At 40.9% G+C, this 21,040-nt stretch overlaps 1 protein-coding gene across 10 annotated transcripts in view; it reads right to left on the bottom strand.

Moving 5' to 3' along the window:
* Positions 1–21,040, bottom strand: part of erc1b (ELKS/RAB6-interacting/CAST family member 1b) — a 198,666-nt gene that overhangs the window by 44,037 nt on the left and 133,589 nt on the right. For all 10 annotated transcript variants that reach the window (XM_047803716.1, XM_047803718.1, XM_027151398.2 and 7 more), the window contains one exon: positions 9,749–9,896. In XM_047803716.1, the coding sequence (XP_047659672.1) occupies positions 9,749–9,896 (148 nt within the window). The remainder of the gene's footprint in view (positions 1–9,748; positions 9,897–21,040) is intronic.

Below are 21,040 nucleotides of genomic sequence, written 5' to 3'. Positions count from 1 at the left end.
TATGCAAACCAGAGCAGTAATTCACCAACGGAAGCCGTGGCGGCTCGGTGGTTAAGGATGTGCTTAGGCGACCAAATCAGGAGCTTCCAGGACTGCCTGGGGTTGATGGGGGGGTTAGTCTGTAACTGAAGGGTCACCGGTGCCACCGTCACGTCTGACCACGGCTGGACCTTTTAGCGAGGTACTTAACCCCTAACTGCTCCAGGGACAACTGAGAGGTTGACCTTGTGCTCTGACCATGTAATTACTTTTGTGTGTGAGAAAGGATCACGACTTATAGGAAAATCTCAGTGCGAATAAATCGGTGGTAAAAACTATATTCGCGTGAAAAGAAGAAGTTTGTCTTAAGTATTGAGTTTGTCTTAAATATATGAAGCATGTGTCAAACTGAACTCTTTGGGCTTATTCATGGCAATAATATCTGAAACTATTATTATTATTATTATTATTATTACTATTAAGACTTCAATAAGCGTTTCATAAGTGTCATGATGTTTTAAATGGCTTCGGCTGCCCTCTTCATGTTTACGTCTGGATTTCAGTGTTCCATGGAGCCATAATGGGCCACCGTATAAGCCCGAGCATGAATAGTGGTACTTATCCTGCTTATTAGTAAATGAGTGAGGTAGTGGCTGTATAAAAGGAAGGTGTGTAAAGGAGCTTAACATGTCTGGGGAAAATAATATCTTTTATTAATCCTTGTTGTTAAATGTACACATTCGACTCTCTCCCTGGTCACTTTTAAAGTGTCTCGACTCGGGTGGGTAAGACAGAGGAAAGGATGCGTAATTGTGCGCTGGCTGTATTCATTACAAAAATATATAAATCATCTGCGTTTTGTTTTTTTATTGGGCAAAGCTAAATGTGAACGCTTTACAGAGCGACCTAAACGAGACAGGTGTTTTCACATAAATCCCACAAATAACTGACCTTCAATTTGGGTGGATGTGAAATAATCGGTTAAATGACGAATAAATACCGAAATCTCCACACAGGTAAAATGTATTAGAGAGGAAAAAAATAAAGGATGGAGGGAAAAAAGATGAAGAGAGAGCGATTTGTCAGTCTGTGTCAGCGAGCCGGACAGACCGGGTCTATTTAAAGTAGGAAGAGGAACGAAGTGAACGACAAAAGACGTTGGGTGAGAATGAGAGCAAGCTGAGGACGATGTGAAGAACAGATGCCCTGGTAATAATAACAGAATGCAGGGGAAGAACGATATGAACATTACCAAAGTACATGAATCTTCTGACGGGGACCAAAAGATATTTCCAAATCTTGGAAAGCTTCCTGTGTGAAGCCCCTTTATGAAAGTGGTTGTGAAGCTGTAGAGCGTGTTGTGAAGCTTGTGGAAACACCAGTACGACTTTAAAGTCACGTTTCCCTTTCGCTGTATAATTCCAGGCGAGTGTTATGTATGTGTGTTATAAGGGAGTGAACCCTATAATCCTGTACGTTAGCTCAGACGTTTTGTTATTAAGGCAGCAAATATGCGTTCGATTATCCACGGCGGTATTTTATCCTGTCGAGCCTAATGGACCGTTACAGTTCATCATCATTAATGCACGCTCGTATCTTGGAAACGTCATGACGTTTGTTGCCTTTAAAAGCAGGTCTGAAAACATTCTTTAGGTCCCTTTGTAGCCAACTGCTGCCTTATTAAACAGCACAGAGAGCGAAGCCTTGAAGGAAAAATCCACCCTGATCGAAGTGCGTATTAATCTTCGACGCACAAGATTTATGTTGTAATGACATTTTAAGTTGACTTTTTTTTTCTTCTTTTTTTACATTTTTGTGTATTTCTCTCGGGTTTGTGCGACTTTCCATGGACGAGAGGTTAACCGGGAGCTGAGAGACGTCACCTAAAGCCGCACCAATACGGCGCGTGCGCAAAATACCGTGATATCTGGGCGGTTTTAGGTGACGTGTGGAGCTGAGCGGCTGCAAGCGGCAGTGGTGTTGTAGCTTTGGTGGAGAGAGAAGGTGTGTATCGCTCTTCTCTCTGTCCACCGGTACTTTGTCATGTTTAACAGTGCTTGGTGTACGTGTATATTGTGTTTGCTCAAATTTAACCCACAAATTAGCAAAAATGAGCACGAAACAGACGTCGTTAGAAAGTTAGAAACTCTGCCGGTGTTCTGGATTAAAGTCATGGCGGAATACCATGAGATTGTCACCACAGCACTTAAATGCTATCTGTGTGAAGCGGGGTTTTCTGCAGTGACGGCAACCAAAACAAAACAACGGAATAAAGTGGACATAAGCAACACACTTCGGGTGTCATTGTCTCCTATTACCCCAGATCTCGTTGCAAAGAAACAAGCTCAGGGTTCTCATTGATTTAGCGTTGTACTGAGTTAAAAAGGCATGTTTAAATACAATTAAATTAAAATTATTCATTTTAATTTAATTGTATAGCCCCCACCCCCCACCACCAGCGGGCCACGGTAAAATGGTCAAACATGGACCGGTCCGCGGCGAAAAAAGGTTGGGGTTGACTGCTTTAGTCTTGCCACCTCGTCTGTATCTTCGGCTCAAGCTTTCAAAAGCTTTGTTGCCGTTTGCCGCTTCTACAAACTCTATGCTGAATTTTTCTTTATTCTGATAGAAGACCTCACTGTAAAATGATGAGTGAGGAAAGAAGCAAAACCTGACCCTTATTTGAATTATTCGATTCTATTCAACTCCATTGTAACATCTGTGGCAAACAAGAGCTTACTTCTGACAGGAAAATGCTCTTGGAAATGGAAATCACTGATATCATTAATACTGATACAGCAAACTTTTCACGTCAGCTGAATCCTGAGGCGGCAGATAAACTGTCTGGGTTTATATTTCACTTGTACTGCCAATTAAAAAAAAAACATTTAACTGAATAGGGGGGGGGAGATCAGCAGAGTAGTCAATGTGAGTCAAAGATATTGTTTGTGAGTTGAAATCATCTACAAGCAGTTGAGTTTGAAGAAATAATAAAATCATCGATCCATCCACGATAATAGAAACTGAATGGAAAACAGTCATTTTTTTTTGAGATGTTTCGAAAACAGCAGCTCTTTTTTGGCCCCCCAAATAAGCAGGAAGATTTGCCCCAAGTCCAAGACAAATCCAGCACGGATGGCTGTGTAAGCCCCGGGGCTCAGGCTCACCACTGCTGGATCAGCCTCCGGCCTCTAAGCCAACAAACTCCCTAATGAATCCAGTAGTTGTTTTTGTTTTGGCCTGTTTTCCCCCTTCTACGCTTGCTGCCTTTCTTTTTCCCCTCCTCCTAGTCATTCCCTCCAGGGCCTTGTGCGCTAATTTAAGGACTCGGTTCAGTTTGGCCACAGCTGGTCCACGAGGCGCCTGTAGCCCTGCCCATGCACCAAAACGCCTGCATTTTCAGCCCAATAAAAGGATGCTTTCAAACATGGACAGCTCTTTCTCTCTCGGGAGCAATACTAAAGCAATTGGACACACACGCTTTTACTTTTCCACACTCCTTTTTCCCTCTCCGCTGTGTGGTAGCCCTGGCAGCATTGGGGCATTTTGACATTTTATATTTTCTGTGGCTTTCTTTGGGACAAAATGGTTTTATTCCGCCAGTGGGTGCCCAAACCATGGCTCTGCTGAAATGAGAAAGAAAACTGTATATAAAACAAAACAAAACAGTAGCCATGTCAGAACCATCATCTCCACTGTGCCCACTTTGAATAAGCTTTACAACTAAAGCAATAATGTCTGGCTAGTTTGAGGCATGGCAGCAGATAATTAGGAAACAGAACTTCTGACAGGATGTAATTACTGAACCTCCTTCCATAGCTTGTGCTCAATCTGAGGTTAGCTATAAAAGGACTTATTAACATTGTCTCAGGAGTCCTACAAACAGTAATTGGTCTGAATCGTTTAAAGACATCCTTCCTTACCGTGTGGATGGAAACATAGTGAAAGTGGTCATTAGATACAACAATGAAAATAAAGTTAAAAACATCAAGTCTAAGACCTGATGCTATAAAGAACGCTACGATTCCCTGCCAATACGATGCCCTAGGAATCGAAGTCGTATGCGGTACGTTAGAAGTGTTCTTAAAAGTATATTATAAGAGATTATAATATATTATAAGAGATTATTATTACTATTATAAGAGATTATAGCCAATTACACAATTTAAACAAGTCTTGTATTTGTGCATTCTCATGTAGACCTTTCAATTAATCGCGTTTCTGTGGACCGTACAGTATGTCTGTTTATTAACTACACGGAAAACATCCAGTGGTCTTTCGTCGAGAAAAATCACCCGTAGTCTCGTGTGAAACTTAGCGCTAAAGCACAAGCGCTAACGCCAGCGTTAACCTGTAACTTTACCTTTACTGTGAGTTGTAATTGGGTAGCCATGTTGGAGAAGAATCCTGAGAGGTCATTTTAGTTCAAAAGTGTGTGACGTGACATACGGCTCAGTACGGTGACCCATACTCAGAATTCGTTCTCTGTGTTTAACCCATCCAAAGTGCACACACACAGCAGTAAACACACACAAACACACACACAGACTGTGAACACACACACTGTGAACACACACCCGGAGCAGTGGGCAGCCATTTATGCTGCGGCGCCCGGGGAGCACAGTTGGGAGGTTTGATGCCTTGCTCAAGGGCACCTCAGTCGTGGTATTACCGGCCCGAGACTCGAACCCACAACCTTAGGGTTAGGAGTCAAACTCTCCTACCATTAGGCCATTATTTTTACTCCGAATGATAGAGTTTTGAGCAACTGCTCCCACTTTTAACTGACTAAGAGTTTCATCTTTCTTGGTATAGAACATCTGTACCTGGTATATTGGTATAATATTTAAATATTGCACCATACAAATTCTGCACAAATCACAAGAGCAATGGGAATCCTGTAGTACCTTTATTAACCCGTTAGTGCAATCAGTGCATTATATTATTTAAGGCAACACTTTAGGTCTGAATCGTTTAAAGACATCTTTTCCTTAACGTACTGACTAAACATACTACGATAGAAGACGATGTTAGAAATTGGATCAGCTTCATAGTTCATTTGTGATATTTTACACGGAGACGTATCGGAGGTCTCGGTCCGGTTTCATTGGACAGTTATTGTACAATGGCGCCGACTGTTACGTTCTAATTTTCTTCTGTTCCTTAAGATTCCGATCCAATCTGTTTCATTCTGTTCCTTTAATCCTTCCACTCTATTCCGGTTCATTCACCATCCATTCCATTCTGTTTCGCTCGATTCCGGTTCATTCTTCCACATTCCACTCTGCTCCATACAATTCGCTTCCGATTGATTCCTCCCTGTTTGCATTCTGCTTCATTCCATTCTATTCTCCTACGTTGCGTTCGATTCCGTTCTATTCGCCTGTCCTGCGACAGCGTTTGCTTTCTTCCACACTAACACATCCCCGGTGTAACACCGACCGGCAGTTACTAAATGAACAAATTCTTCATTTCGAGATTTATTTGTATTTATTATTATTTATTTATTTATATATATATTTTAGGGAGCTAGTCATAAAGCTAAATGAACCGATGAGTTCGGCACAATTCTGCCATTCCAGAACATGGTCTAAAAACAGAGTCCCGGAGTCATAGATCAACACCATTCCTCTTTGTCTCTGAACCATGTCAGATCAGCCACAGTCCATTACACACGCACACTGCCACATGCACATTCCTCATACCTTACGCAACACACACACACACACACACACACACACATCACATGAAGCCTTTATAGCGGCCCTCGAGAACTTATATAGCTAACACAAACCAAACACTCGCATGGGGCCTGAAACGACTACTGATATAAGAAACCTGAATCCCACTGTACACAAGCACACACACACACACACACACACACACACACACACACACACACACACACACACACACACACACACAGTATGCTGACATACAGTTAACATGGGAAAAGACAGGAAGTCTCTGCTGTGATCCATCAGACGGAGGCTGAGCATTATGACGCAGACCACACTAACCATCCCACACCTCACACGTGAGACAGAAAGACCACTGTGCAGCTTGGGAGACCCGCTCGGCCACTGGGGTGTCATAAAGACGTCAAATATAAACAGGAGGGCCTGGAGAATGATTAATGGGCTGCATCAGGCTTTGCTGTAAAGCTCTGGATTAATGCAGCTTCTTCACTGTGTGTAGGGGCAAAGACGGTACATTTATATATTAAATATTTCACGGCCGTCCCGTTCAGGTGGGAGTTCTGTACGGGCTCGACGCCAGGACCGCTAGAAGGTGAATGGTGACAAAAATGTCTGGTAATAACATAAAACAATAGTGAAAGATGAAAAACTACCAGCGCTGCGTAATTTAACCTCATATATACTGGACCGAGCAAAGATTCCCATAAATAATCAGACGGAATGGTCAGAAAGTTATGAGTCGTTTAAGATTGTCTCCTGTCTATCATCACAACAATTACAGTTTGTATTGATGTCACTTCTTCTGGAGTCTTCTCCCAACAAATAAAAGGTTACTTAATGAATACTTAAGACAGCTTATTACATTTAGCAGACAGTCTTACCCAGAGTGACTTACATTGTCTTATTTCAGTTTATACACCTGAGCAATTGAGGGTTAAAGGCCTTGCTCAGGCACCCTGCAGTGGCAACTTAGTGGACCTGGGATTCGAACCAATGACCTTCCGATCAGGGGGGGAGACAGAAAAGACAGAAATCTGAGGCCACGTTCACACTAAAAGTCTTAATGCTCAATTCGGATATTTTGCTCAGATCAGAATTTTTTTTGTTTGGCTGTTCACATTACCTTTTAAAATGTGGCCTATATCAGATACCAGCGTGAACTGTTTGCTGTTTCGAACTGACCCGCATGCGCAAACGAACAATAACAATGACATCATACGCAGAACGCCGTTGTGCTAAAAAGTTGGCGAGGTTATGGAGGAAGTAAACATTTTCACTTTTCTTTCAAAATGTTTGTGTAATGGCAGCCGTAACATTAATAGTTTTGCCTGAATTGAAGCATCTCCCTACAGTATATGCTAATTAGGTCTAACACCTCACTCTCCCTCCACTGACTTGCTCCATCACTGTTCTCCATTTTGTAGGCGTGGTCACGTTCGTGTGCGTACTCGCCGTCGCATAATTGTGACGAACGTCGATGTAGATTGACGTAAAAGTCGCATCAAATCTGCCTTGGCTGTTCACACTGCGGCCACATTGGGTCTGATTCAGGACCACATATAGAAGTGGTCTAAATCTGATTTGAAAAAATTAGATCTGGGCAAGATTTGCTCCTGAAGAAGTCTGACCTGGTCACTTGACCCCAAAAAATCAGATTTGGGCCACTTTTACCTGCAGTGTGAACGGGGCCTAAGTCAGCACAGATTCTATTGTAGACATGGTAAAGGTTCATTAAATTCATCAAGGCACTTTTTCTAATGCGTCCATTGTACACCAGACCCCAGCAGTGCTGTTCTAATTACACTGATCAAAATGCTCTTCGACACTGGACATACACACAAAGCCTACTTTATACACAGAGAGCATAATAGGGTGTGGTTTCAAGACAGCGGTACACATTCTGGCATTGGTTGAAAATACCCAGGTTCGATATTGGCCGGATACCAGAGAAAAGAAACTCAATCCGATCCTATAACAAATTGAAATGATTGGAAGTGGACTTTGGTAAGATTTTGATTGGAACTGGAAATGTCTATAAATAAAGAGACGTGGTTATATTTTCTTATATTCATACTATTTGAGATGCATGTCATTTTTGTGTGAATGACTTTAACTGAATAAACACAATGCGGTTCTGTGTTTATGTTCTTATAGTGAAGTGTAGAGCTTCGTTTAAAGCTTCAGGGCAGAAAAACTCGCATGCAATCGTTCTTTGTATTAAAGGTGGGGTCTCCGTTGTTTGAGAAATGATTCAGAAAACTGCGATGGGCCGGAAAACAAAGCAAACGTGTAGCCGATGAGCAGAAAGGGGCGGGGCTTGTCGATATGTGCGGAGAGTGTGTTCGGTGTGCATGTGTGACATTAGCAGAAAGCGGCTTTAACATTGACATGGAGGATAAAAACAAAAAGAAAGCGAAGAAAGACTTACGATAAGGCAAGAAGTAGGACGTGTTAATATAGGATCAGCTTTCCAGCGCTGGAGAGAACTGAAGGAGCAGGAAGTTGGCCACATATTCACAGATTGGAGTTTCCTGAGTCAATAACTCCTGAGCTAAACGCTATTACTACACAAATAACACCTCTTTTCTATCGTAGTAATGTAGAGAGGCAGCTACAACCGCGTTTTGTGTAGTAACAGCGTTTAGCACAGGAGTTATTGACTCGGGAAACTCCGATCTGTGAATATGTGGCCGACTTTACTTAAGACGCCGAGGCGCTTTTTTCCTTCTCGATAGGTGAGTAACGTTGGTTTTGCTTTGTTACACAGAACTAATATATGCCTTTGTCCTTTACATGATTATGCTTGTGTGGCATTTTTGCTTGTTTGTTTATCTACAATCGTATTGTTCTTCCCTTCAGCTGTGATAAAGTCACCTGGGTTATGTATGTATGTGTGGGCGGGGCTATTAATACAGGGATGGGACCTATTTGGGTTAGGGGCGTGTTTGTTTTGGTGATTTCAAATGTCAACATTGGTTTTCAAACAACGGAGACCCCACCTTTAATATGTGCACTGTGTGTGCAAAAAAAAGTTTTTTTAAGTGTAAACAAATGGAAATTAAAATTAGTGAAGACATTAACGTGAATCTTTCTGAGTGACTATACGCATCAGGCTTCACTATAAAGCTCGTACTAACGGTACTAATACAAGCCGTATCTACTCAGACCACATTTATACAGCAAGACACCGACTGAGCTGTTTAAGAAACTCAGATATAAAAATGGGATATATGCGAACATCATGTTAACAAGTGACAATTTAAAGTGGACAACAAAATCATAATTAAATGAGTGAAATGACTCACTACTATTTCAATGTAATAATAATAATAATAATAATAATAATAATAATAATAATAATAATAAAAAGATAAATAAATAATAAACAGAGAAAGCTAAGGAAGGAGTCAGAGTAGAATTGTAGCTTTTACTATTATTTCCTTTGCAGGAAATTAAACTAATATTCTCTGTTAATTATCACAATTACTGTATTTTACTGTAGGAATTTAAAATACGGAATCTGATAATGCTTGATAAAATTTTTTAGATGCAAAAAGTGCTAATAAATAAATAAACAAGCAAACAAATAGATAAATAAATAAATAAAAAGTGAATTAAGTGATACTAAAATACAAAGACATTTAACAAAGTGTTAATGTACGTTCCAGCTCTTTGTGTGTGTGTGTGTGTGTGTGTGTGTGTGTGTGTGACCCCTCTGAGGGTTTATTGAGACCTGAGGAGAAGGTGAGTAATTGTAAGGGAGTTCTGCCAAACGAATCTGAGGTCGAACATCTGCACCGTATTAGGGCTTTCTAATCTTTGGGCTGTTCCTCTTTAAACATTCTGTTTTAATTTCAAGCTGTTTTTCATTTTGTCCTCCAATTAACACATGAATGATAATGAGTCGGAAGAAGAAAGCGTTCTAATTGGCTAAGTGAACAGAGTAACCTGTGAACTCCTTAGCGAGCGTCCTAGTAAACGAGCGGCGCTCTCGTCTGTGCCGAGCGTTCACCAGATTGAGCGCGAGACCTCGATCTGAGATACCGGAATAGGCAGCTGTGTGGTGTTACCTGCTGTTTGAGCTGCTGTACCAGCCGGTCTTTCTCCCTCTTCAGCAGAGCCACTTCATCCTGAGTCTTCTTCTTTTTAGAAGCGGACAGTTCCAGGAGTGCGATGTTGGCGTCCTTCTCGCTGATGGCCGCCAATAGCGCCTCCTGTCTGTGTGGAGGAAAAAAAAAAAGTCCCTTCATTAATAATTTTATACACCGACCAAGAGAAAGAAAGATGTCTCAGGTGATCATGCTCGGTAATATCGTTAATAAAAGAAACAAGCATGAAGTAAACTTGTTGGTGGTTAACGTTCCTCCTGAGTATTGAAGTTTTAACTGACATATCAGTAAACCAGGTGATGTCCCTCTGCTTGCATGGGTTCAAAACTGACCTCAAAAAAGTGATCCTGTTGAATTTTAAGTCCAATCATGCCACAGCAAAAAGAAAAAAAAAATAAAACACAAAAACCCACATTGCTTCCTTTTCAGAACGGAAGATGAACCCCATTTAGAGAGCCAAGAACCCATAACTAACCCCCAAACAAATGTGAAGTAAAGAATCCCTTTTCCTGGATGATATTGGGTTCAGTGATTTTTTATTTTTTTTTTGGAACCCTTGAAGAACCTCCTTTTCCAGACATGTACACAGGTACTATACATATTTATCTAGTGAAGTTTCCCCTGGAAAATAGAAGCTTGGAAATGACCGACACCACAAAAACAAATATTTGGTGACTCCTCCTACTGAGAGAACAACAACAACAACAAGGAATCATTTCCTGTCATGTCTAACACGATTGGGGACACTTGTAGAAGATCTTGTTCCGGTCCAATATTTAGAACAAGCTCCTTTACATTCTTACGGTTGATTATTGCTCTCTGTGCAGATCAAGAGCCACCTGTCTCTTAGAGCAGAAAACACAGCAATGAACATGAAAAACATTGTTCTACCTCAAATTTGGTCAAAAGCAAAATGATTTCCCAGAGATCTGTATTGAGAAGAAAAGTTTAAATTGTATAAGACTTTTTTTTTTCCCTTTTAAAAGGTGCCAAAACTTCCAGAGTCGATGACAGAGCCGCGGCTGTGTCGGTGTACTGTATTAGAATCCTCAGTATGAGCTCTGGGGTCAGGTTCGGTTACAGAAAATGGGAGAAAGTGCAGCGACATGCTGCTCGCCCTCTCTGACAGCGGAGATGGAAAAAGCCGATAGCGGAGGCAGAGGAACGTGTGCAGCGGCCGTGGCGGCCATGATGATTTCCAGAGTATAGGCGGTGAGGCTGAGAGAACAGTGTCAGCTCAGTGTGTGTCGAGTCCATCCACCCTCTCCTGTTTTCGATCACTGCGGGCTTCTTCTGTGACTTTTTCCTCTCCTCACACTTCACTGCTCAACTTCTTTCCCTCTCAGTTTCTAACCCTGACCTCGCTACCTGCCTTTCACTGTGTGTATAAACTGCTTTTCCTTCTCTCTCTCTCTCTCTCTCTCTCTCTCTCTCTCTCTCTCTCTCTCAAATCATAATAATAACTTTTTCGGTAAAAAATTTCCAAAAGCTTCCAATTCACGAGTTCTAAGTAAGCAAGATTGTGACATTTCTTTTGGAGGTTCATTCAATTCCCAACACAGGATCATACACTGTTTAAAAGCTTATTTTCTAAACACAATGCTGTATAGTTCATCTATAAATGGTCTCATCGTCCATGTGAAATATTTTGAGATATTTTGACCAATTGAAGGTCTAAATAATGTCATATAAGGAAATTGTTTAAAAAAAAAAAAAAACTGAAAGAAAAAAAAAGAAAAAAAAAATGTCTTCCTTGGTTTTGACCAGTTATTCCATTATAAGTGAAGGAAAGAAAGAGAAAAAAAAGACAGCATATATTATGGTTTGGTATATATTTGGTATTATGGCCATAACAGCTAGATGTTAGCCAGATAAACCGTTAGCTTCAGTCACTAGCTTGAACCATTCGTAAGCAGATCGTAATAAGCTTCTATGTCTTACAGCAAGGATAGACTGGGATTCTCACTCACACACTGCTATTAGGTTCTCTCAGAGAGATACATCATGGCCATTATGACCATGTACTTCTTGTTAATGTTGTGTAAACACACAGGCAACACACAGCATTTATTTTCCTCACACACTCCCAAACAAGGTTTATCCTCGTCACCGGGTGCCGCCATGGGACTCGATTAATCCTACTTTTGTTTGAGTTCGATCATTTCAACCATCAAACAAAATCTAAAATAAGTGCGTACAAACACACACACACTTTACCCAATGCTGCCTAAACCATTGCTCTGTAGTGTAAACTAATAAATGAGCTCTGGTGATGTTCCAGCAGGCTCCTCACCACCGGCACGTTCTCTCAGAACTGCCTTTTAATACACTGACCTCCTGACTAGTAACACTCATTATGGTCAGCTCCAGACCACAGGCACCAGCTGGCCTCATGTACAGACAGTTTACTCAGGATAAATGAAGCTCTGCTTCTGCCCTACACCTCCCCCGTGCAGCCTTGAGGAGGATCCTGCAGCTTGTACGAAGAAATGTACGAGACGTGAATAATAAAGACAGACGCTAACGACTGGAGGAGAAATAAAAGGACAAGAATTCATAGAGTGAACATGGGAGAGGGGAATACAGTGAGGGGCAGTGAGGACACACACACACACACACACACACACGCACACACACACACACACACACACAATAAATGCCTGAGGAGTTTACTCTAGGCAGTAGTTTGGATTTGTTTACTTTTATTGTCAGGCTTCATTTGCATGGGGTTTGAGAAAGTCTTAATTAAAATGTTGCTTATCACTCTATCATTTAACACTGTGATAGATAAACACACACACACACACACACAGCTCTAAGTTGCATTGTCACTTAATAGTCTGCAAACAAAAACTAGTCAGAAAGTAGCTTAAATAACATTTTTTTTGGTAATCAAGCTACTTTAACAAGCTGCTGTTTGTTTTATTTGTAGGTTTATTACCATTATCTAACTAAATATGTAATATTAGGTCTCTTTCCTGTAAAACACCTTCAGCTACATGTAAACCTGTTGTTTAATGGCAGCTTATTATTCTTTCTGAGGTTATATACCTTGTTCTTCTATTTAATTTGTTTTGATTCGATGTCATGTTGCAAAAATACTTCTATGGAAATATAATTTATTAAACACTCAATCAACTCCAACTGAAGTGAGACGGAGTGATGAGGAAAAAAAAATGTCTGGGTGTGTGTGTGTGGGGGGGGGGACCACGGTGGCTTAGTGGTCCCCACACCAACTGAGCTGAGCTTCCCAAAATCAGAGGGAGAGAGAGAAAGAGAGGGGTGGGAGAGGGAGAGAGAGAGAGAGAGAGAGAGAGAGAAAGGGGGTGAGAAAGAGTGAGGATGGGAGAAAGAGAGGGGTGGGTCGGAGAGAGAGAGAGAGAGAGAATGGGATGGAGAGACAGAGGAGAGAGGGGTGGGTGGAAGGCAGGGAAAGAGAAGGGTGGGTGGGTAGGAGAGAAAGGGGGGGAGAGAGAGAGAGAGAGAGAGAGAGAGAGAGAGAGAGAGAAATGATGGGAGAAAGAGTAGGAGAGAGAGGGGGAGGGAGGAAGAGAGAGTAAGAGAGAGAAAGAGAGAGAGAATAGGAGGGAGAGAGAGAAGAGAGAGGGTGGTGTAAGGCATAGGATAGGAGGGAGAGAGAGAAGAGAGATGGGTGGTGCAAGGCATTATAATGTTTAGAGAAGGGTTGTGGTTCTTTACTGTTCATGTTCAATGTGCTGGTCTTACTGTTCAATGTGCTGGTCTTACTGTTCTTTACTGTTCAATGTGCTGGTCTTACTGTTCTTTACTGTTCAATGTGCTGGTCTTACTGTTCTTTACTGTTCAATGTGCTGGTCTTACTGTTCTTTACTGTTCAGTGTGCTGGTCTTACTGTTCTTTACTGTTCAGTGTGCTGGTCTTACTGTTCTTTACTGTTCAATGTGCTGGTCTTACTGTTCTTTACTGTTCAGTGTGCTGGTCTTACTGTTCAATGTGCTGGTCTTACTGTTCTTTACTGTTCAGTGTGCTGGTCTTACTGTTCTTTACTGTTCAGTGTGCTGGTCTTACTGTTCTTTACTGTTCAGTGTGCTGGTCTTACTGTTCTTTACTGTTCAGTGTGCTGGTCTTACTGTTCTTTACTGTTCAATGTGCTGGTCTTACTGTTCTTTACTGTTCAATGTGCTGGTCTTACTGTTCTTTACTGTTCAATGTGCTGGTCTTACTGTTCTTTACTGTTCAATGTGCTGGTCTTACTGTTCTTTACTGTTCAATGTGCTGGTCTTACTGTTCTTTACTGTTCAATGTGCTGGTCTTACTGTTCTTTACTGTTCAATGTGCTGGTCTTACTGTTCTTTACTGTTCATGTTCAATGTGCTGGTCTTACTGTTCTTTACAGTTCATGTTCAACGTGCTGGTCTTACTGTTCATGTTCAACGTGCTGGTCTTACTGTTCATGTTCAACGTGCTGGTCTTACTGTTCATGTTCAACGTGCTGGTCTTACTGTTCTTTACTGTTCGATGTGCTGGTCTCACTGTTCTTTACTGTTCATGTTCAATGTGCTGGTCTTACTGTTCATGTTCAACGTGCTGGTCTTACTGTTCTTTACTGTTCAATGTGCTGGTCTTACTGTTCTTTACTGTTCAATGTGCTGGTCTTACTGTTCTTTACTGTTCAATGTGCTGGTCTTACTGTTCTTTACTGTTCAATGTGCTGGTCTTACTGTTCTTTACTGTTCAATGTGCTGGTCTTGCTGTTCTTTACTGTTCAATGTGCTGGTCTTACTGTTCTTTACTGTTCAATGTGCTGGTCTTACTGTTCTTTACTGTTCAATGTGCTGGTCTTACTGTTCTTTACTGTTCAATGTGCTGGTCTTGCTGTTCTTTACTGTTCAATGTGCTGGTCTTACTGTTCTTTACTGTTCATGTTTTCACTGTTCTGTTTTCAAATCAGTGTGTTTTTATTCTTAACAGATCAGTAAAAGTGTGTGTGTGTGTGTGTGTGAGAGAGAACAGGGCCTCATTCTAACAGCATTAAACCATGATGAAACGAAGCTCTTACACTGCTACGCTTGATAAATACGTGTCTAGACTAACGATCGGACGGGAAAAGGAGGAAAGCGCAGGTACATTAATATGTCCAGATGTGAAGGAACACAGGGCTGTGAAAGCTTCTGGGAATTGTTCCTAGCACTCTGAAGAGGATAGAAAATGAAGTGTTGATGGGGTTACAGGGTCAACTAGCTCTTCACCCGCCATTAAGGGCTTAATGAGAGAAGTTCTCAATCTCTCCACACATCCCACCTGTGTGCTACACACTCGTCCGTTTCAGCAGCGTTACCCCCTCACTATCTCTCGCTCATCTGCTCTTCCTTATACGGGCTCATCCCTAACCCGAAGGTAAGCAGGGAATGTTGTGCTATTAAAGGAAGGGGCGCCTGAGAGAAAGAACTGAAGTGACACCGAATGGGAGCTTTTCACATGCTGAGTGACGTACTTTATTAAAAAAAAAAGACCAAGCTAATTTAAATGTTCCTTTACACCCTAATTTGTAGTGATAGAACATAAAGCTACACAATCCAGTAAAGAGTGTTCACGTGTTACAGCATGGTATCCAGCAGAGGTTTGAGTAAGTCACACATGTCCAAGTCACAAGTAAGTCTCGAGTCATGAATGTCGAGGCAAAGCCGAGTCTTTTTTAATATTTGTCAAGCAAATCTCAAATTTGCGACTTAAGTCTGACTCGAGTCGAGTCCTCCATCTCTGAATCATTTAACTCAAGTCCGAGTCAAGTCTCAAGTCATGAATGTCAAGTGAAAGTCAAGTCGAGTCTTTTTGAAATATTTGTCAAGTCTCAAATTTGCGACTTAAGTCTGACTCGAGTCAAGTCCTGCATCTCTCAGTCATTTAAGTCAAGTCCGAGTCAAGTCTCGAGTCATGAATGTCAAGTCAAAGTCGTCGAGTCTTTTTTAAATATTTGTCAAGTCTCTAATTTGCGTCTTAAGTCTGACTCGAGTCAAGTCATATGACTCGAGTCCCCCATCTCTGGTATCCGGTGCACTTTAGAGTTTAGAGCTACATAAGCAAAAACTCGGACTCCATACTGCACCTTTAACTTCAAGTTGTAAACACTGTCAAGTTCATCTTTCTATAGATTCCTTGTACATGTAAACACAGGGTACTTTACAATAACAGTGATTCTGACTGAGTAAACGGGTTCGGCGACTGTTTGTCGTCATACGTTTTAAAACGTATTCAAAGGCAGTACAAAAAAAAAAGGCAAACAAAACATGATGAGAGAAAACCTCAAATCTATGCCATGTAAATTACATGAATTAAATCTGGTTCGAATTCTAACTTCAAACTAATCGTAATTTTTAAGCTCCCACAAACACACACATGCTTCACATTTGAAATCTAATAGAGCGATGATTCAGGGATGATCTTCAGGCTGAGGTTAATAAATCATTTTTCGTTTTACAAAAGTGTGTGTGTGTGTGTGTGTGTGTGTGTGTGTGTGTGTGTGTGTGTGTGTGTGTGTGTGTGTGTGTGTGTGTGAAACAAAACAAAAACAATTGGACAAAACAAGAAAATAAAATGAAAATGAAGAACAGACTGAAGTAAAAAAAAAAATGGGGGGTGATGGTTGTATGGAGGGCAAAAGAATGATGAGCACTTGCTCCGTTTCAAGGTGGAAAATGAGCTGATAGATTTTTATTAAAATTTCTTAACGCAATAAAGATGAGCTAAATTTTCTTAACTGTCATCCCCAAAGACAACGAGTGTTTCCTGTAATTGTGAAGAACTTTTTATTCTACTATCATATTATTACTCTTCTACTTTGTTTTGACTTTCTAATCTTTTAAGACACTTTCGGATTCTGCGCCCGAAGAATAAAATCGCTATATTAATCCTACAGTTCCTCATGGAGAGAGAGAGAGAGAGAGAGAGAGAGAGAGAGAGAGAGAGAGAGAGAGAGAGAGAGAGAGAGAGAGAGAGGGAGAGGAATTACAGGTAAAATCAAACAGCCAGATTTAAACTAAACATCTTCCTGTATATAAGCCACACATCGACAGAGAAACTAATCCCGTCCTTCTTTTAACACCTCGTTGAGATGTTCACTGAACTCAGATGTTAATTTGGAGTTGAGGAATTTGGAAGAAAACCAAAAAAGCTTTGAGGGAAGATTCTGTAATATTTTATCAGGGGAATCAATCAGCAGTTTTTACCTGATAACACCTCATCTAGCACATAAAGATAAAATATAGTGCAGCTGTGTTAAACAAACCGAGTGATGGAGTAGGACTAGAAAAATCAAATAAATAGAAATAAAACTGGCTTTAACATAACTCAACGAGCTTTATTATACAGGAGAGTGTGTGTGAGTGAGAGGGAGAGAGAGAGAGAGAGAGAGAGAGAGAGAGAGGTTAAAGAGAAATAGAGCATCCTCTGTCCACGAACTCTTCATCCGTGCCTCAGGGCTTGAAAGAGTTTCAGCTTTAAAAGTGCCTGCTTTAAATATCTGATCTGGCTCCGAGTTCACACTCGCCAGAGAAACCGCGGGACACGTTAAAGACACGTTAAAGAAAGTCATCCACTGTTTCTCTATTAAAGCTAACGCTGACACCATGAAGAGATAAATTTGCCGATGGATTCGGTCTGACGTTATTATAAGAAAATAACCAACTTCAAGGTTCTAACTGTTCTTCTGAGGTTCTTCTGCTTAGTGTTGGGCTGAATCGTCGATTTCTTTTATAAAACCGCAGGTGTGTTATTCCTTACATGTGTGTGTGTGTGAGGTGTAAGGTTAAGATTATCTGGACGTCTAGATGAACACGTAAACTATTAGCGCACATATGGAAATACCGCCTCGGCACATTCGCACGCGTACACGAGCATCCACACACCCTTTACTGCATAAACTTTGCCCTCAGAGGAGCTCAGCCCTTATCAGCTCTTCTTCCTGAGGCTGACAGACCGACCTTAATTAACGCTGATAACAGCAGACCAGCGCATCTCTGCCTCTACAACCACACGCAAACATGCCACACACTGCTGCTATCTCCAGCAGCCCAGACTCTCATGGGAACAATTACACTCACACACTGTAGTGTTGCATAGAAGATATCACAACAGTTAGTGTGTGTGTGTGTGTGTGTGTGTGTGTGTGTTTGTGTGTGTGTGTGTGTGTGAGAGAGAGAGCGAGCGAGTGAGATACCATGTAATCCTTGCTTCCTCTTGCATCTTGTGCTATGTACAAAATAAATGGTAATGGGTTTGCATTTTATATCAACCATCATTCAAGAGACTTACGAAACCTGTTTCACAGATTTATTTATTTATTTTTTTACAGCATCGCAAAAATGAAGCTGCTTTTAAACTGTAAACGTGTCAAAATCAAATCATGAGGAGAATTACGCAGTGACGGACTGGTACGAGAACTGGTAACCGGCTGCATTATTTATGAACATGTTTGCCCCCCAAAAATATAAAATAATAATAATAATAATATTACAAATTAAATAAATAATCATAATAACGATGATAATAATAATAATAATAATAATAAATACTACTACTACTAATGATAAAATAAATAATAATAATAAAATAAATAAATAAATAATGATGATGATGATAACAATAAATACTAACAACAACAACAATAATAAAATAAATAATAATGATAATAATACTATGACGATGATAATAATAAACACTACTAATACTACTACTACTACTGATACTAATAATAATAATAATAATAATAATAATGATAATAATAATAATAATAATAATAATATACTAATAAAAAGCCCACCAGACTAAAATCTGAATACGAGATCACTTAATTCCTACTAAGGTGTTTAATGAATTAAAGGGCATTTTAGACAAACAAGCATTTTAGACAAACAGAGTTTTAGTATCCATGGACACCCTGCCGGTGATGAAAAATGCAGATACTTACAAAATGTTTTCATTACCACAAATTCTTATGCAAGGGCAGCTGATGCTACTAATCCTAACCCTCGAACCTTCATGCCATGCTTGACACATAGTCTAAACATAACGTTAAAGTTACACCGATGATAATCCCGAGTTATATGTTTATAAACACGTTTGGCTAATGGAAGCATGGTTGGTGATTTGGAAGCACGGTTACAAGAGTGTGATACTCACAAAGCAACAGATAAAAGGAAAGAAAGAGGGTAGTACGAGAAGCGATCGAGTACCGAACGCTTCAGATGCACTAGACAGAGGTGGACCGCAGATGCACGCCGAAGACACGTGCCATTTGTGTTCGCTGAAGCCTTCAGAAGTGCTTGTTCCTATGGCAACACATTGTGTGAAAAACAGCTGGAGCTACTACCCAAAACACAAGAGGGAGACAACGAGGGCAAGACTGAACTACCTTCCAGGGAAATAAAGCTCATGAAGCAGATCCACCTGTGGAAGCCATTACTGAAACAGATGGAGAGGAAAGATGCGTCCAATCCAGGGGAGTGGAGACACAAGGCTAAAGAAAACATGGAAGGAGAACATGGAATCTTCACTACGGGACCCTGAACAAAGGATTAAACATGTCAATGAGACATACGGTCCTTAAGCCGTCCTCCCATCGCTGTTGGCTGAATGCGTCGGCTTAGCGGGATATGCAGCGTTATGCTTATGACATAACTACAGCGTGGGTTATCGAGATGTTTTTGCCACAGCTGGTCGGCTTAAGAATTTCCATTGTAAATAACATGTCAAGGACAAAGACTGTAATTTCTAAAGAACGGTGACTTTCTGCTGAAATACCACTGCTGTGTTAAATTAAAGTCAGCTCAAATTGCACAAGTTCGATGGTAGTTAAGTACGTAACTGTAGATTCTGTGATCTCTGTTCAATAATTAGTTGCTGGAGGATGCATGTGATATGACTTCAGTGCACATGTTCTTTCAGCATTCAAATGCACACCACAGTGAGAACGGGTCTGCGCCCAGCAGGGGAGTGGGGACTGCTTTAGAAAGAATCCTTTTTGAGTGGTTATGTATTCAAAAAAAAATATCATTCGTTGGAACGTAAAATTTTTTTGGCGAGTATAGAAAGAGCCGTGTCCAGCCACCGCAAACCGGTCTCGGACGCTCTACCCACAGATTAACTATCGGCTGTCCACAAGAGTATCTTGAAAGTTTGCACTCTGATCAGGTAACTCTAGGAGTAGAGCATTCTAGGACTAGTCATGTGAGAGGCTGACCATTTGCAGGAACAGGAGGACTTGGTCAAACCTTAGGTACGAGTGGAAGGGATCGGTCTGAAGGGCAATATGAGCTGAAAAGATTAGTCCAACTTTTTTTTGCAGGGACACTTCAAGGATTCCGCTGGACCAGTCAAGATTGGTCAGGACTTTTGTAACAAGTGGATTTTTTTTTTTTTTTTATCAAAGCAGGACAGCCTGATCTGAGCTTCTGCATCACTGGAAGGGATTGGTCAAATTTTCTGTATGGGTGGAAGGGATTGATTAAACTTTCCTGAGTAGGTGAGATTGGCCAAACCTTCTGCAGGGGCAAAAACTGGTCAAGCTTTCATTACGAGCAGGCAGAGGTGGATCAGAGCAGGTGAGCCTAAAACCTTCTGCAGTAGCAGATAAAACTTTCTGTGGTCCAACTTTCTTTGGGAGAAGGTGGATTGGACCAAAAATAAAATCGCAATTTGGGCTTTTATTGAGGACAAACGTTCCAAATTATTTCATATATTTCCTTTCTTGTACTTGCCAATGGTTTGTGGACTGTTGTTTAAATGGCTAGGCAAATCTTAAGCATGTTAAGTGACAAGAATGACCCGATTATGTAGTGAGAGTGTTTGGATTTCTTCTGCCTTTAATCTCGGGTGGAGACTGTATCGACCAAGTGGATGGCAAAGGTCTTGACCTAGAATGGTAGTTAGAGCGGGGACATCCTCATAGACCAGATTGCTCCCAGTTGGTGATGAAGGCTTCTGATAAAAATGGGAAAAAAAAAAATTCAGTGAGTTATCCCTTACACGGCTTCCTTATACTTGGCCCTGCTAAGCTGAGTAGGCTCCCTCCCTTTAATCATTCATGTCTTTCAAGGCCAGGAGAAAATTTACCAGGCCAGAAGGGTGATGAAGACAAATGCAAAGTTGCTGGATTTATTAAGCTCGAAGGCAAACTCTACCTAGAGACTGGCTTGTCTGTGTGAAACCAGACAGCTGTGTATAAAAGTCAAGACACTTCTGAGGTATGATGCAGCTTCTAAGTCAGCTCATCTTTGT

The sequence above is a fragment of the Tachysurus fulvidraco genome, chromosome 19 (genome assembly GCF_022655615.1).
Source record: "Tachysurus fulvidraco isolate hzauxx_2018 chromosome 19, HZAU_PFXX_2.0, whole genome shotgun sequence".
NCBI classification, from domain to species: domain Eukaryota; kingdom Metazoa; phylum Chordata; class Actinopteri; order Siluriformes; family Bagridae; genus Tachysurus; species Tachysurus fulvidraco.
Note: the sequence above shows the minus strand (reverse complement) of the source record. Positions and strands in the feature narration are given on the sequence as shown.